Source organism: Hemiscyllium ocellatum, chromosome 8, assembly GCF_020745735.1.
Source record: "Hemiscyllium ocellatum isolate sHemOce1 chromosome 8, sHemOce1.pat.X.cur, whole genome shotgun sequence".
NCBI lineage: Eukaryota > Metazoa > Chordata > Chondrichthyes > Orectolobiformes > Hemiscylliidae > Hemiscyllium > Hemiscyllium ocellatum.
In genome coordinates, this window is record NC_083408.1 from 49,353,360 (window position 1) to 49,370,724 (window position 17,365).

Here is a 17,365-nt window from a genome sequence, read left to right on the forward strand (position 1 = left end):
CTTAAATACTTAGAGTGTAAGGAGTGAAGCCTGACTGGGTTAAAAAGTCTGCTAAAACGAGGCAGCCACACTGGCTGTTGCCATAAATCCTGACCAGGCAGGCAAGCAGCACTCAAAATGCTGAAATAAAGGTGGGTTAAGAAAGGGAATGGAATTTTAAGGACATTATTATTCGGAATAATGGAAGGATCCAGGAGACTAAAAAGGAGTGTACTCAGATACAGAGGGAAGAATCACTGTGATAAGGGCAGGGGGGACAAGGAAAAGTAGGAGGTGCTTGTTTAGAGTGGGAAACTCAATGGGTTAAGTTTGTGCAATTGGAGGCAGAGAAAGAGGCAGTGAACTGAATAAGTGTAAGACTGGGCATAGGATTCTAGATGGCAGTGGGATCAGGTGATAGAACAGGATAGGAGACATTAAAAGGACTAATGATCACAGACAGATTGAAAAAGAACAGAGTGGTCACCAGAGGGAAGGGGAAGACCATCCACAGTGTTAGGGAAAGTTAGAATATAGAGCAGGAGGACAGCAAATGTATGAGTCTGATATAAATTTACAACTAACATCTCTTTCCTAAATTGTCCTGCAAGGGAAGTCCCGCTGAGAAGACGCTGTGCACATGGGAGGCCCAAGATCTATATGTACATGTTCCTGCATTGAGCAAACCACCCAACTGAGAGTATTGAAACAGAAACTGAAATATACTATCGCAAAAGCACTTAGCAAAGATGTCATTGGATGATAAGAGAGACAGTTGCCCACATATCTGCCTCCTCCTTCAGGCAGATCTGCAGCTGCATGGCCAGCGAGGCACTGTTGTGCTTGTGGTATTGAATTTTCTACGCACTATTCCTTTCCAGCTTCAACTGGGGTCACGTGTGTCAAGTCCCAGTCAGCAGTCCAAAACTGTATTTGTGAGTTCACTGATACTCTTTTTAGGAGAGCTGCACAGTTTACCCATTTCAAATGGACCTAGACAATCAAGCTGCCCGAACCATGGGCATTGTGGCTATTCAGTAAATATTCAATTCTTCCCTCATTTCTTTCTTGCAATTGCTATTTCTCCAGCCTCATTTGCCAATGGTCCAATGTCCACTCTTGCCCCTCAAGATATCTAATTTGCCTGGACCCCTCAGGAGGAGCACTGCTGTACCAACTGGACAGGGTGTCCAGAATAGTGATGAATTATTATATCCTGCACAAACCCAGCCCAACAATGGAGTGAGAACTTTAAAGAGGGGGAGACGGAGCATTGCTTGTCTTCTATGGTGAGGAAGAAAATAACCTGTTGACCACTTTGCCAACTTGCTTCAAATGACTTTGGTGGACACCTTATACGGATACAGAAGATAGAGGGCTTCATTCTGTTGGAAGCCTCATCTGTCTGAGTTGATGAAAGTTTCTGGGTCCCAGGGAGACAGAAAGTGTACTTTCAGTGAATGGGTTACTTGGAACTGGGCCATGGTTCCTTGGCTCTTTCTTCCATAACCAGTGATCAATGCATCTTTAGCTCAATTTATGGAGTGAAGGCTTCCACCTAATGATGACTTGGAAACCACTGACAATTGGCACAAAATCCCATCTGGTTCAATAATGTTATTTAGGGAAGGAAACTGTTGTCTTGATGTTGAATAACTGACAAGTGACTTCACATCCTTACCTTTGCTCATAGTGGTTCAATGGTTAGTGCTGCTGCCTTATAGCACCAGGGTCCTAGGTTTGATTCCAGCCTTGGGTAACTTTCTGTGTGGATTTTGCACATTTTCCCTATGTCTGCGTGGGTTTCCCCTGGGTGCTCCTGTTTCCTCCCACAGTACAAAAGATGTGCAGATCAGGTGAATTGGTCATGTCAAATTGCCCATAGTGTTAGGTGCATTAGTCGGAGGGAAATGGGACTGATGAGTTACTCTTCGGAGGGTCGGTGTGGGCTTGTTGGGCCGAAGGGTCTGTTTCCACACTGTAGGGGATCTAATCTAAGCTGTTTTGCCCAGAAAAACAGCTCTGTGATATCATTTCAGAATTGCCTCAGGATCCTCAACCCTTTCAAAAAAATCTTCCCAAAGCTTTTTATTTTGTTTTCTTCATGAACACTAATGAACATTTGTGTACCTTCTTAAATCAGCTACTAGCTTACCTCTTTTCAGAATTTTTTCCATACATCTTTTCCAATCCTGATCAAATCTTTGATTGGACAGATCTGTGTCAGCAGGTAGGTCAGGAAAGTCTATGGTAAGATATAGAAATATTTGAGGGAAAGTTGGTGACTGTTCTTTTTCTCTGCTGGCTTCTGTTAAAATGCACACTGAAGCATTTTATATTACTGTTGCTTCAGGAATGTATTGGGAAGTTGGGTTGTTTCGTTTTTTCTATCATTAGCATCTGGTTCAGGTGATGGTGTTAATTCCCCAAGAAAAGAGCGATATTGTTTGTTCAGAGGCAGTTGTTCTTTACAGGACATTGATTAGACCACTGTTGGAATATTGCATGCAATTCTGGTCTCCTTCCTATCGGAAAGATGTTGTGAAACTTGAAAGGGTTCAGAAAAGATTTACAAGGATGTTGCCAGGGTTGGAGGATTTGAGCTACAGGGAGAGGCTGAACAGGCTGGGGCTGATTTCCCTGGAGCGTCGGAGGCTGAGGGGTGACCTTACAGAGGTTTACAAAATCATGAGGGGCATGGATAGGATAAATAGACAAAGTCTTTTTCCCTGGGGTTGGGGAGTCCAGAACTAGAGGACATAGGTTTAGGGTGAGAGTGAGAGATTTAAAAGAGACCTGAGTGGCAACTTTTTCACACATAGGGTGGTACGTGTATGGAATGAGCTGCCAGAGGAAGTGGTGGAGGCTGGTACAATTGCAACATTTAAGAGGCATTTGGATGGGTATATGAATAGGGAGGGTTTGGAGGGATATGGGTCAGGTGCTGCAGATGGGACTAGATTGGGTTGGGATATCTGGTCGGCATGGACGGGTTGTACCAAAGGATTTGTTTCCATGCTGTACATCTCTATGACTCTATATAGAGAAACTTTTCCTATTGCAGAATTGACCAGTTCGTCAATGTTCTGTTCCAAGGCATGAATATGCATGCTGGCTTGGAAAAGATTTAGTTTAATACTTAGCACATTCTCTGGACTATAGCACATCTTTGAGAAGTGATCCCTTTTTCTGTAATTAATGTTGATGTCAGGCTGGACCGTTTTCACTTTGCTGATATGGGGTTTTGGATCCACAAGCTACAGTAATATTAGATTGCTTACGATTTCAGATAAGATATATTGTCTCAGCTGGTCAAATATCCTGTTGTGGTTTCAGTGATCAACATTCTCGGTTGAATGTTCTGCATTAAATGGAACATTTACCATATAATGTTTCTTGAACAATTTTCTAGTCACCTTATCCACTTTTATTTAACTGCTTGTTTGAGAATTAAATTATCTTTTGATTGAAAAAGTTTAATAACTGATTTATGAAAGCAAGCAACAGAATTTCAGTCACAAATGAACTCCTGTTGTTTCTATCATTGCATGGTTAATAGTAGATAGAGGTATTGAACAAGATATCTATAGATACACCTGGTAGTTGATTTCTGCTCTTGAAACGTGATCTCACCAGTATCCTATTTGTTCCTGAAGTGAAAGGTTGTCATAAGCTGTTAGCAATTCATCAATTGTAAATTGTTTCTCATTGATCTGCTGTCCATGATCTGATGTTCTTCCTATATACTAAAGATGTCTGCCAATCAGTTCTGCATGTGATTTAGTATCCAACCTAGAGATGCTTGAAATCTTAAGACGTGTGCTTTCCAAATTTGCCAATTTAAAAATCTATCAAAAGGACCTGATTTTTTTTTTACAGGTGGAACTATCAGTATACATGGATTGGTTTGATTGTTGTTAGGCACTTAAAGCTGTTGATTGTTTTCATGATCAGGTTTGTCATTATTAGGATTTTGATCCTCTTGTATTTCATTCATTTTGTTGTTTTGTGTTCTTATTTGATTAAAGTTGTTGAATTTTAGTTGTTTTAAAGATCGTTTTGAAATACTAAAACTGCAACTTGTTAAGTTCTGCTGTTTTCAATGATAAGATTGATTTTTCTTTACTAACTTCTTTACTTCATTTGTCATACACACAAATGAAGATATTCCTTTTTCGCGATGGCTGAATTATTTCTTTAGAAAAAAACTGAGTTACAAACTTTCTCAAAATGGTGTCAGCCAATAAGATTTAATGATTTAATTTGACTATATCAAAGCTGACTTCCCTGATGTTTATCCTACCAATTGTTTCTGCTTCTGTGGTACTTTTGTTCTGAATTTGACACAATGTGATTAGATTGATGCTCTTTGTCTTTATCTCTGACTTTTTTTTAAAAATGACAAAACTTCTTAGTTGCTCATTAAAACCTGTGCTTCTTGTTGAAACTTTTAAAACAACAAATATTTAATAAACTTTAATCACAATGAACAATTTTTAGTTTTGATTTTTTTTGGTGGATTCATTTTGTTTATATCTGAAGAATTTTCTTAACTTGCTTGTTGACTTTGTCATTGAACAAATCATTTAGAAATTATTAATCACTAGTAGAAGTCTGAATTGCCTTTTCTTTTCATAAACTTTATTTTATTTCCTCTAAGGGAGTGAATCTGTGTTGTGTCTCCAATAGTTGGTATTTTCAGGGCTGCTTGATCTAGATTTATCCTCTTGGCTGTTGGTGGGCTTTTAAAGCTGTCAGTGCTATTTTGTCTCCCTATTATTAGCCATAAAAAGCTTTTATTCAGGCCCACAGTTGTTTTTCAGATAGATCTGATTAAGAGACATCATGCCTTCACAGCAGTTTTAAAAAAAATCGAATCCCAATAGTGTTGAAACAGGCCATTCAGCCAAATAAGTCTACACCAACTGTCTGAAGAACATCCCACCCAGACCCACCCTTCTACTCTATAACCCTGCTTTTCCCATGGCTAATTCACGTAAACGACACATCTCTGGACACATTCGCATGGCCAATCCATCTAATCTGCACCTCTTTCAACTGAGGGAAGAAACCAAAATACTCAGCAGAAACCCACATATACACAGGGATAATTTTGCCCAAGGTTGGGAATGAACTCACATTCCCTGGTACAACGAAGCAGTGATGCTAATCACTGAGCCAGTACATTCAGCTCTGTAGATTTTCTGGCAGCGAGCTTGTCCTAAAGTCATACAAACCTTTTTTTTCAAAAAAAATGTTTTCTTTTGAGTTCCTCCCGATTCTAAACAATTTCAGGTCTGTTTCTTGATCTTCCCTACTGCCACAATTGTCTGACCAGGGTATTCCAGTTTATACCCATATTACAAATTTAAATAGTACAAAACATGGTATTCAAAGATGTACCAGGTTCTAATCTTACTGCCACATTATTGAAAGACTGTTGTATAAACTCTTACCACTTGACTGCACATGACTAAATTCCCGGCCTCTACCCAGTATTCTGCGTGTTTCTCTCATTCCCTTGACTTAGAAAGCACATGTAGCATACTCATTTACTTTGTACAATATGATAGTGATTAGATGGCAGCTTTCATACTAAGGAGCATTAAATCAAGAGTTTTTCTTCTGTATTGGTTTTATCTGAGACTTTTAAAACTCCGATATAACTTCTGAACATAAAGTGGACAGAGAACCATGTTGAAGAATGTTGTCCCTTATTGCAATTCTCTATATTTGTCTAGAAGCTGTCATGAATTTGTACTTGTTCTTTGGATTTTCATGTTTTTGGAACTTCCGGCTGCCAAGTTTCTGGTCTCAGTCTTGTTTATCTTCATCCACCTCTGCAGCATGAAGACCCATTCTATGGCAAAATTATGAAGGACACAGCACATGACAACATTTAAGAATATAATAATGGATTGCTCCTTTCAGGATTCTAAGTGGTCCAAAAATCATATTGAAGTCTGCCTGATGCAGATTTATCCTCATCACTCTTTGCCTCACTGTGTGCAATTTTCCAGATGTTCTCAGGTTTTGCAGTTGGACCATGATTGTTAGAATAAATAACTTTTGTGTCTGAATATCATCCTGAACCTTGACCTCAGCTGGTACGTAGATTAGGATACCTGACTGCCTTAAAACTAAAGATGAATAGCAGCTATGTGGGCCACAGGCATTCACATGCACGGTCATGTGTTTGCAATCATATAACACTGCATGTTCACTGTTTCTGCATGGGAAATCTATATGATCATTTAAGTATCATGGTTTCTTAAACCTGAGAATCTGAACAGTTTTTGCATGACGGTCATGTGAATAGGGTAGTACTGTCAAATATAGCTTTTGAAACCATATTTATTAATTTGACACATTTCCTTGTGTATTCTCGGAGGATCTATACAGGAAAATTGACTGGCATTGTCATTTTAACCACATCACTGAGTGCTACACTGGTATTGGCTGGAGGCTCTACACTGTTATGTGGACAGTTTAAGTAAGTAAAAACAAGGACTGCAGATGCTGGAAACCAGAGTTTAGACTAGAGTGGTGCTGGAAAAGCAAAGCAGGTCAGGCAGCATCCGAGGAGCAAGAAAATCAACATTTCAGGCAAAAAGCCCTTCATCAGGAATCTATGTCCGAAACATCGATTTTCCTGCTCCTCGTATGCTGCCTGACCTGCTGTGTTTTTCCAGCACCACTCTAATCTAGACTGTGGAAAGTTTAAGACAGGAATGCTTAGTCAGCAGATGTGCTGCCATACGTAAATGGTGCAATTCTTTGAGCACTGTCCACATTATATTCACCCTTGCCCAGGTAAAAAATAATGCCCAGAGAAAAGGACATTATTGGAAATGGAGCAGTTTAGTTGCAAGACACCAGAGATGATTGTAACAAGGATGTCGCTAGAGGAATAGGTACTTATTTAGCAAAGTCCGGGTTTAACTACCCAAGCACCAGCATATTATCAAATTAATAAATCAGATGATAGACCTCCATGCTTCAGGTGTGCTAGCATCTCTGATAAGCTGAAGTGTCACTGATACCCCAGTGTCAATTAGTTAAGCTTATTTATAATCCAAGCATAAGGATTTGAACAGAGGTTGGATTTTTCAATTGAGTGACCAAATTTTCAAAAGTCACAAGTGGGACACATTGAAAAGTGACAGGAAGCCATGGTTCCATGATTAATGATGCATTGGGTGACCAATAGCGTGAGTTTGCAAGGGTAGTTGATGTGGAAGGTCATGTTTTAATGTCTGCAGGAATACATCCAGCAAGAGTTGATTGACACCTCTGCTCCTGTAGGTCACTGAAAGTAAGACCTCAGTATATGAAGCCTGTATGCACAAAGAGCTCTTAACAATTCCCAAAGGTCAAGTAAGTGGTGGTGTGTAAAGTTCTCATGTATTGCAATGCAATGTGCGAAGAGTAAGAACGAATTTTAGCACATATTTCCTCCCCACACCCAGTTTATAAATTTGATAAATTTGACAAACATGTGAAACCTGGGACATTTGAACTAGATATCAGGAATTATCTGGATTATTCCAACACTTGATGATCATGTACCAAGTATGAGAGCTCTTGTGGTGTAATGGCAGTCTCTCTACTTCTGGGACAAGAGGCTGGGATCAAGTGCTAGCTGCTCCAAAGGTATGTCCCATAACTTCTGAACAGGGTGACTGAAATATCTGTAGTTGTAAAGTGTGGTGCTGGAAAGGCACAACACGTCAGGCAGCATCTGAGGAGTAGGAGAGTTGGTGTTTCGGGCATGTCTTTCATCTGGAATAATGAGGGCTGGGGGGGGGGGGGGGGGGCGGGGGGGGGGGGTAAAGGTGATGAAAGATAAATAGGAGTGGGATGGAACTGGGGTGGTAGATAGCTTGGAAGTCAATAGATGGATGAAGGTGTGGGGTGCTGGTGATAGATTGGAGCGGAGGGATGGAGTGGATCGGGGGAGGAAGATGGACAGATAGAACAGCTCAAAAGGGTGGTGCTGTATTGGAATATTGGAGTGTTGGATCTGGGATAAGGTGGGGGGAGGGGAGATGAGGAAACTTCACCCACGAGGAGGTTGAACAGTTCATCAACTTAACAAGCACCTTCCACCTTGACCTCAAGTTCACCTGGATGATCTCGAACACCTCACTCCTTTTCCTGGACCTCTTTATGTCCATTTTTGGCAACCGACTCAACACGGATATCTACTTCAAACCCCCACTGACTCCTACAGCTACCTGGACTACACCTCCTCCCACCCTCTGTTCCTGTAAAAACACTATCCCTTCGTTTCAATTCCTCTCGCTCCGCCATATCTGCTCCTAGGAGGACGAATCCCACTCCAGAACATCCCAGATGGCCTCCTACTTCAAAAAAACTTAAAAATATAAACCATAAGTATTAAGTTAGCCTGGAGCAGAGTTTTGTAGAGGAATAAGACAGTGTTGTTTTCTGGGTCTGTAGATTAAAAGAAGCAAAAATGGCTTTTAGTAGAGTGATATGCTCTTTTTGTTGGATGTGGGAGTTTAAAGAGAGCTAACGGGTTACTGAGGATTCTATCTGCAATAAATGTCATTGGTTGTGAATGCTATCAGATTGAATGGATCGGTTGGAGAGGCAGTTAGAGGCAATGAGGAATTTACAAGAGCAAGGGGATGTGATGGATGGCAGTTATAGGAAGGGGGGGGAATTCTCAGATCGAGTCACATTGATGGGTTAACTCCAGGAAAGGTAAGAGAGGTAGACAGATAGTGCAGGAGTCTTCTGTGGCTATCCCCATTTCAAACAAGTATGCTGTTTTGGAAAATGTAGGGGTGATGGATTCTCAGGGGAATGTAGCACAAACAACCAAGTTTCTGGTATCGAGACTAGCTCTAATGCAGTGAGGGGTACGTCGTGTTCCAAGAGATCAATTGTGTTCGGGGACTCTCTAGTCCGAGGCACAGACAGACATTTCTGTCGCCAGCAATGGAAATTCAGAGTGGTATGTTGCCTCCCTGGTACCAGGATCAAGATATCTCAGAGAAGGTGCAAAATTTTCTCAAGGGGCAGAGGGACCAGCAGGAAGTCATTGTACACATTGGAACTAATAACGTAGGAAAGGAAAAGATGATTCTAAAAGGAGAATGTAGAGAGTTAGGCAGGAATTTAAAAAGGAGATCCCTGAGAGTAGTAATATCTGGATTACTCCTGGTGCTGCGAGCTAGTGAGGATAGGAGTAGGAGGATAGAGCAGATAAGTGCATGGCTGAGGAGCTGGTGCATTGGAGAAGGATTCACATTTTTGGATCACTGGAATCTCTTCTGGGGTTGAAGTGACCTGTACACAAAGGACGGATTATACCTGAATTGGAAGGGAACTACTTTACTGGCAGGGAGATTGCTAGATCTGCTCAGGAGGATTTAAACTAGTAAGGTGGGAGGGGGGTGAAACCCAGGGAGATGGTGAGGATAGAGATCAATCTGAGACTGGCACAGTTGATAAAAGAAGTGAGTAAAACAGTCAGGGCAGGCAGGGACAAAGCGGAGAACAAAGTAGGACTGATAAATTAAACTGCATTTATTTCAATGTAAGAAGCTGAACAGGGGAAGGCAGATGAACTCAGGGCATGGTTAGGAACATGGGACTGGGATACAGATTACACCAAAATTGGAGGTGTAGTGGACAGCGAAGAGGGTTACCTCAGATTACAAAGAGATCTTGATCAGATGTACCAATGGGCTGAGACGTGGCAGATGGAGTTTAATTTAGATAAATGCAAGGTGCTGCATTTTGGGAAAGCACATCTTAGCAGACTTAAACACTTATTGGTAAAGTCCTGGGGAGTGTTGGTGAACAAAGAGACCTTGGAGTGCAGGTTCACAGCTCCTTGAAAGTAGAGTCACAGGTAGATAGGTTAGTGAAGAAGGAATTTGGCATGCTTTAGTTTATTAGTCAGAGTATTGGAGTACAGAGGTTGGGAGGTCATGTTGCAGCTGCAAAGGAAATTGGTTAGGCCACTTTTGGAATATTGCAGCAATTCTGGTCTCCTTCCTATTGGAAAGATGTTGTGAAACTTGAAAGGGTTGAGAAAAGATTTACAAGGATGTTACCAGGGTTTGAGGATTTGAACTATAGGGAGCGGTTGAATAGGCTAGGGCTGTTTTCCCCGGAGCATCGGAGGTTGAGGGGTGACCTTGGAGAAATTTATAAAATCATGAGGGGCATGGATAGGATAAATAGACAAAGACTCTTCCCTGGAGTGGGGGAATCCAGAACTAGAGGGCACAGGTTTAGGGTGAGAGGGGAAAGATATAAAAGAGACCTAAGGGCCAACACTTTCATGCATAGGGTAGTACGTGTATGGAATGAGCTGCCAGAGGAAGTGGTAGAGGCTAGTACAATTACAACATTTAAAAGGCATCTAGATGGGTATATGAATAGGAAGGGTTTGGAGGGATATGGACCAGGTGCTGGTAGGTGTGACTAGACTGGGTTGTGTTATCTGGTTGGATCGAAGGGTCTGTTTCCATGCTGTACATCTCTATGACCACAATTTCCCCTTCCATTGATGAACTAATGCCCTCCAGCATATATCCTCCACTTCCTGTACCTCCGCCCTTGAACACCACCCCTCCAACCACAACAAGGACAGAACACCCGGTCCTTACCTTCCATCCCACCAACCTCCAGATACAACGCACCATCCTCCGCCATCTAAAATCAGACCCCACCACCTGCACATATAAACACCTCATCTACTGTGTGCTTTGCTCTTGCTGTGGTCTCCTCTACATTGGGAGTCAGGAAGCCAACTTGTGGAACATTTCAGAAAACATCTCTGGAACATACATACCAAACAACTCCAACGCCCTGTGGCCGACCACTTCAACACCCCCTCCCACTCCACTAAGGACATGCAAGTCCTGGGCCTCCTCCGCCGCCAAACCCTTGCCACCTGACGCCTGGAGGAAGGCCGCCTCATCTTCTGCCTTGGGACCTTCCAACCACAAGGCATCAACATTGATTTCACTAGTTTTCTCATTTCTCCTTTCCCCCCCCCCCCCCACCTTATCCCAGATCCAACCCTCCAATTCAGCACCACCCTCTTGAACTGTCCTACCTGTCCATCTTCCTTCCCACCTATCTGCTCCACCCTCTACATTCCCAGCTACCTTCCTCTCAGCTTCATCTCCTCATTTATCTCTCAGACCCCTTGGGCATTCCTGATGAAGAGCTTATGCGTTGACTCTCTTGTGCCTCAGATGCTGCCAGACTGGCTGTGCTTTTCCAGCACCACACATTTTGACTCTGATCTGCAGACCTCACTTTCTTCCAGCTGAAACATCTGCAGGATGAATGATGGGGGTCATTAAAGATAAATGCAATTAAGCCACTATGTGTAAGATTATATTACAGATACATTGTATGACTTGAACGTCATTGTAATAGTAAATGCCATTCTATTGCTGAGTGCTCGCCAATTTCATTTCCCCTTCTGATTTTTTTTTGTTTGGCCAAATTTAAATTGATGATACTCCCCTTTAAGCCAATAGTCGACTACTTCCTTGCCCACATCTCTAGTTTCTCAGATTAAAAGTTGCATCGAGAAAGTCGTGGCCGCTGCTTTTTCTTTTCCTGCTCGGAGTTTTGGCGGCGGCTTTCCTGCAGCCGCCGGGAGCATTCAGGCAGCTGATTTCAATCAGGCGCCGCAGGGGCAGCAAACAATCGGGGTCCTGGCACTGAGGACCGAGTCAGCGTGTTCCCCACAAATATACCGAGATAGCGAGAGAAAAAGGGGAAGGGGAGAGAGGGAAGGGGATAGGGAGGGAGAAGATAAAGGGAGAGAGAGAGAGAGAGAGAGAGAGAGAAAGAAAGAAAGAAAGAAGAAGAAGAAGGAGGGATAGGGAGACAGAGAGAGGGAGAGAGAAGGGGATAGGGAAGGGGATAGAGAGAGAGAGAGAGAAAAGGAGAAGAGGATAGGATAGGGAGGGAGACATACAGAGAGAAGGGGATAGGGAGAGAGAGAAAGAAGAGGATAAAGAAGGAGGGTGTGAAAGAGAGAGAAGGGGAAAGAGAGAAAGATAGAGGGAAGGGGAAAGGGAAAGGGAGAGGGAGGGAGACGAAATAAAAAGGAGAGAGAGAGGGAGAGTGAACGGGAAGGAAAGAGAAAAAAGATAAAGTGGAAAAAGTTAGAGGGAAACAAAAGGCACAGAAAGTTAAGGAGGAGGGGGAGAGAGTAATATATTTTTGAGAGGAGAAAGGGGCCAGAAAGAGAGGGAATAACTGGGATAAAAAGAGGATGAATAGATAGGAAAGGTGACCAATAGAGGGAAACTAGGAGCAGACTGGGTCGGTGAGGTTCCTAGATTAGATAGACACTCAGACAGAGCTTGAATTTCTCACTGATCTTGAAAACCCCACATGATTTACTCCCTTCTGAACAAAATGAAAGTAGTTGCTTTAATAAGGTAAATTACCTTCAAAACAGCAATAGTTCTTCTTAAAACTAAAATGCTGTTGCCTTGTGTTCCTGTTGTGTGGAATTAACTATCTGCATACCCATTGCCATACCTTGCTTGATGTGATCCAGCCAGCCATGTTGGGCTCAATCGGTCTGTCAAAAATCACTCATTATTCCAAAATTTAGTTCTGGAATGTAATCCCTTTCCTTCATAACTATGTCTCTCCATTGTCCCAAATGTTGTCTTCTACAAGTGTAATGAACTCATGGGCTTCTTGCTAAGAAGCTTGAGATCATCTGTTTTGCATTTCTTAAACAAAGTGTCATTTTTAAAATTTCTCTGGTCTTCCATCTTGATAGCTTTTGACCCCATTCCCATGAAACTTGCTGTTCACTCGGTTTCTTCTTGTAGCCTGTATGCCAGCCAATTATTGCAATCAGAACCCTCTTTTCAAGCAATGTTTGCCTCCGTTTCAGAACCATTGTCCTTGCATCTCAGTCCACTTTAATTCTTGCCAAGCATCACTCCATCTCCAATCTGTCTTTTCCCCTTCTTGAAAGTGTTTCTTCTTTTCCAGCTCCTGTACACCTTTCTCATAGCTGAATATCCGAGAAAGTTTCTTCCTTTGGCACTACTGATAAAGCTGCAATTAAAGTTAAAAATGGCTTCCTCTGTAGAGGATTATTACTTCTCACCTGTCTTAACTTTTTGACACTTCACATGTTGGTGACTGTAATTTTTGCTTCTAAGTCTTTGCTATCCAATTCATTGGAATGATCTTCACTTTTGCTAATTCTGCTACATTCAGAATATTACCAGTGATGAGTTCTGTTCCTAGATTGGTACCATGACCTCTAGGGTACACCAAGAACCTTCTCTTGATTTATCCTCTTCCTCACATGTGCTGAACCTGGGGGTGACATCATAGCAAACATCGCATCAGTTTCCATGTGTGCTCAAATAACTCCACTCCACCCCTCTAATTTCTCCATTGTCAAACTGTACATATCTGGTTCTCAATGAAGCTCAATTTCCTCCAGTTAAACATTGATAAGATGAAAGTGTTTGACTCCTGTCACCAACTATTCCTTTACCACCAGTTCCAACCCTTTTGCTAATCACTGCCTTGGGTTTGATTGTTTGTTGTCTTGGTATCCACTTTGATCCTTTGGAAATGAGCTTACAAACCTGCATGCATTTCATCATAATGACTGCATACTTTCAACTGTACTGTGGTACTACCTGTGCTTAACCCCATCTATTTCTGAAACCTTGCCCAAACCAGTCTGTTGAAATCTTACCCATAGCTTTAGCATTTTCAGTTGACAATTCTGTTGTTGCTGTCCTGAGCTTCATCCTCCAACCTGACCAAGTTGCCACTCTGCTGTTTTTCTCATCAATCACCTCTGTGCTTGTTGATTACCGTTGGATCCCAGTCTCCTTCTGATTCAAATTTAAAAATCCAATCCTCATGTTCACCTCTCTCCGTGGTGTCCCCTTTTCTATCTCTCTGGCCCAACGGTGATATGAAAACTTTGTCTCCCTTCAACTGTGCCCTTTTATACAACCTGAACATTTCTTTATCCCACGAATTCTGTGTTCAGTCCTGGTCTCCCTCCTAATGGAAAGATGTTGTGAAATTTGAAAGGGTTCAGAAAAGATTTACAAGGATCTTGCCACGGTTGGAGGGTTTGAGCTACAGGGAGAAGCTGAACAGATTGGGGCTATTTTCCCTGGAGTGTGGGAGACTAAGGGGTGACCTTGGAGAGGTTTATAAAATCATGAGGGGCATGGATAGGGTAAATCAACAAGGTCTTTTCCCTGGGGTAGGGGAGTCCAATACGAGAGGGCATAGGTTTTAGGTGAGAGATGAAAGATATAAAAGGGACCTAAGGGGTAACTTTTTCACACAGAAGGTGGTGTGTGTTTGGCATGAATTGTCAAAGTGGTGGAGGCTGGTACAATTACAACATTTAACATGCATTTGGATGGGTACATGAATAGGAAGGGTTTAGCGGGATATGGGCTAAATGCTGGCAAGAAGGACTAGATTATTTAGGGATGGACGAGTTGGACCAAATGGTTTGTTTCTATGCAGTATATCTCTATGACACTCTGAATGGCTATTGTTTTTGAGCTTTTGACTCTGGAGTTCCTTTTCCAAATTATTCTACGTTCCTTGAGAATTTAATTCACTGTTAGTAACCCCTCCTAATGCTACATTGTTTGGCCCAGTGTTACTTTTTATCACATGATACTTTACTAAAGTGCCTTGAATCCTTTCTAACTTCATTAAAGGCATTGTATAACTGCTAATTGTGGATACTGATGTTTGTATTAGCTTATAAGGCAAGGGATTGAGCTAAAGTCATGTTTTGTTTAATCTGAGCTGAAATGCTTCCATTTATAATTGAATGTGTAGAGATAATGGTAAAGAAGTGCCTATGGGCTTTTCTTACAGAAAATAAATAGATTTTGATTTTCTCTTTGTAGTGGTGGAAAGGACAGCTGTTACAACATGATGCAGTGTGTAGCAGCTGGACATGAAGTGGTGGCATTAGCTAATTTAAGACCTGCTCAACACAAAGGTAAGCCTTTCCTATCTATACAATATTCACCCTTTTTTTTCCCCCATATTGCCTGTACTTTCAAGCTTGCCATAGAAGGTCAATGTATATGCTACACAACTTTGTATGTCGTATTCTCTGAGCAAATAGACTGGAGTGTGTGAATCCATTGCAAGGCCTGTTGTTAATGTCCTTCATGGATAAAGTTTGAAATTGTAGACTGCAGGTGGTGTGAATTGCTCACAAGTACAATCACTCTATTTGAAGTGGAATTCCAATTTTTTTATTAGAAACTCTGTAGTGTGGAAACAGGCCCTTCTGCCCAACGAGTCCATACTGACCCTCTGGGGAGCAACCCATCCTACCCTATATTTACCACTAACTAATGTGTCTAACCTGTGCATCTTTGCACTGTGGGAGGAAACTGGAGCACCCGGAGGGAATGTGCAAACTCCACACAAACAGTTGCCTGAGGCTGGAGTTGAACCCAGGTCCTTGGCGCTGTGAGGCAGCAGCGCTAACCACTGAGCCACTTGCCACCCTATGTAGTGATCTATCCCAATGCTCTCAACTTGGAACTGCTGCAGTCAACATGCAATAGCCATATTTCAAATTGTTCCCAGCTGCATTGTTACTGCACTGGTCTATCTTATCCAAATAAAATAGGACAAATCTAATGTGACGAATTACTATTCTGTATTCTGTCAGCTCCTTTCAATTAGAAGCAAAGAGGTAGGAAGACTCATCAACAACATGTCAAACAATACTTCCTCAACCTCATTGATGCTTATCATGGATTCTGCCAGCACCATTTAACTTATCTCAACCTTGGTCTAAACTACAACTTGCACATGTAGACTGGTCTTGAATCAGGAGAAAGATGTTTAATAAGAAAAAAACGAAATATTCATGCTAAATGACCAGTGATCTCAAGATATATAACTAAAAGTTTGAAGATTTAGTCAAAGAACAGCACCAGACACTTGGGTTCAATTCCCGCCTCAGGCAACTGTCTGTGTGGAGTTTGCACATTCTCCCCGTGTCTGTGTGGGTTTCCTCCGGTGCTCCAGTTTCCTCCCACACTCCAAAAATGTATAGGTCAGGTGAATTGGCCGTGCTAAATTGCCCACAGTGTTAGGTGTAGGGGAATAGGTCTGGGTGGGTTGCTCTTCGGAGGGTCAGTGTGGACTTGTTGGGTCGAAGGGCCTGTTTCCACACTGTAAGTAACCTAATCTAGTCATGCATTAGGTACATATTAAAGTGCATTCTGGGGAGGGGAGGAGGGAGAGACCTCTGGAGCTTTGGGCCAAGGCAACTGCAATCATGGTCTCCTAAGCTGGAGGAAATAAAGGAATTGGAGGAATACCGAGATTTTTAAAGCTTCTAGCCCTGCAACAGATTGCTTAGTTAGGATGGGGCTGGCCATGAAGGCTTGGAAATCAGACGAGAAATTTAAAATGTTGAAATTGTCAGACTAAATGTCATTGGAGTATAGCAAGTACATGGCCAGTGAGTGAACAAGGCTTCGTGTCAGTTTAGGTATGGATGACAGAGTTTTGATGTGCATGAGTTTACGCAGATTGGAAGATGGACTAGTTGGATTGAAGGGTCTGTTTCTGTGGTTTATGACTCAATGTGAAGTCTGTCTAGGACAGCTACAGAATAGTGAGCAGTTCTGAGGAAGGGTCACTGGACCTGAAATGTTAATTCTGATTTCTCTTCACAAATGCTGCCAGACCTGCTGAACTTTTGCAGCAACTTCTATTTTTGTTTCTGATTTACAGCATTCACAGTTCTTTTGACTTTTTTAAAGGCAGAACAGTCAAGTCTAGAAGTAATAAAGATATGGATGAGTGTTTCAGCAGCAGATGAGTTGATGTAGAGTGGGAATCATAATCACTGTTATGGCACAGAACGAGACCACTTGGCCCATCAGGTCCACACTGCCTCCCTACACTGTAATCCAGTTAGCCGTCTTCTTCTCCTCATAATTTTTGGAGGTAGGCATTTTTTATGGATTTGTAGTCTGAAGTTCAACCTGATTTCAGATGCAAATTTTAGACAGTTTCTCAGATTTAGACAGTTGCTAGGTAGGTAGATGGTCAGGTACTGTGTTTGTCGTGGGGATCCAAGACATCAATTTCATTTTTCCTGATGCCCTGTATTTAGTTTGTGGAAACATATACTCATTCAGGTGGAAATTTGACATATCAAAGATGGTGACGGAATCAAGGGTGGTGGGATTAAGATAAAACTAAGTGCTATCGGTGTAGATTTCACTGAGAGGCAGCAAGCAGATGAAAAATAGAAGGGGGCTGAGGGATCCTTGGGATTGATCATATTTCACAGTGTGGGAATGGGAAGAAGTTATAGGAT

General features: G+C 42.0%; 1 protein-coding gene across 3 annotated transcripts in view; it reads left to right on the forward strand.

The window, feature by feature from the left end:
• The first annotated feature begins 11,791 nt into the window (after positions 1-11,791).
• dph6 (diphthamine biosynthesis 6) overlaps positions 11,792-17,365 on the forward strand; it is a 294,336-nt gene continuing 288,762 nt past the window's right edge. For all 3 annotated transcript variants that reach the window (XM_060828371.1, XM_060828372.1, XM_060828373.1), the window contains exons 1-2: positions 11,792-12,428; positions 14,916-15,010. In XM_060828371.1, the coding sequence (XP_060684354.1) occupies positions 12,382-12,428; positions 14,916-15,010 (142 nt within the window). In that variant the 5' untranslated portion in view covers positions 11,792-12,381. The remainder of the gene's footprint in view (positions 12,429-14,915; positions 15,011-17,365) is intronic.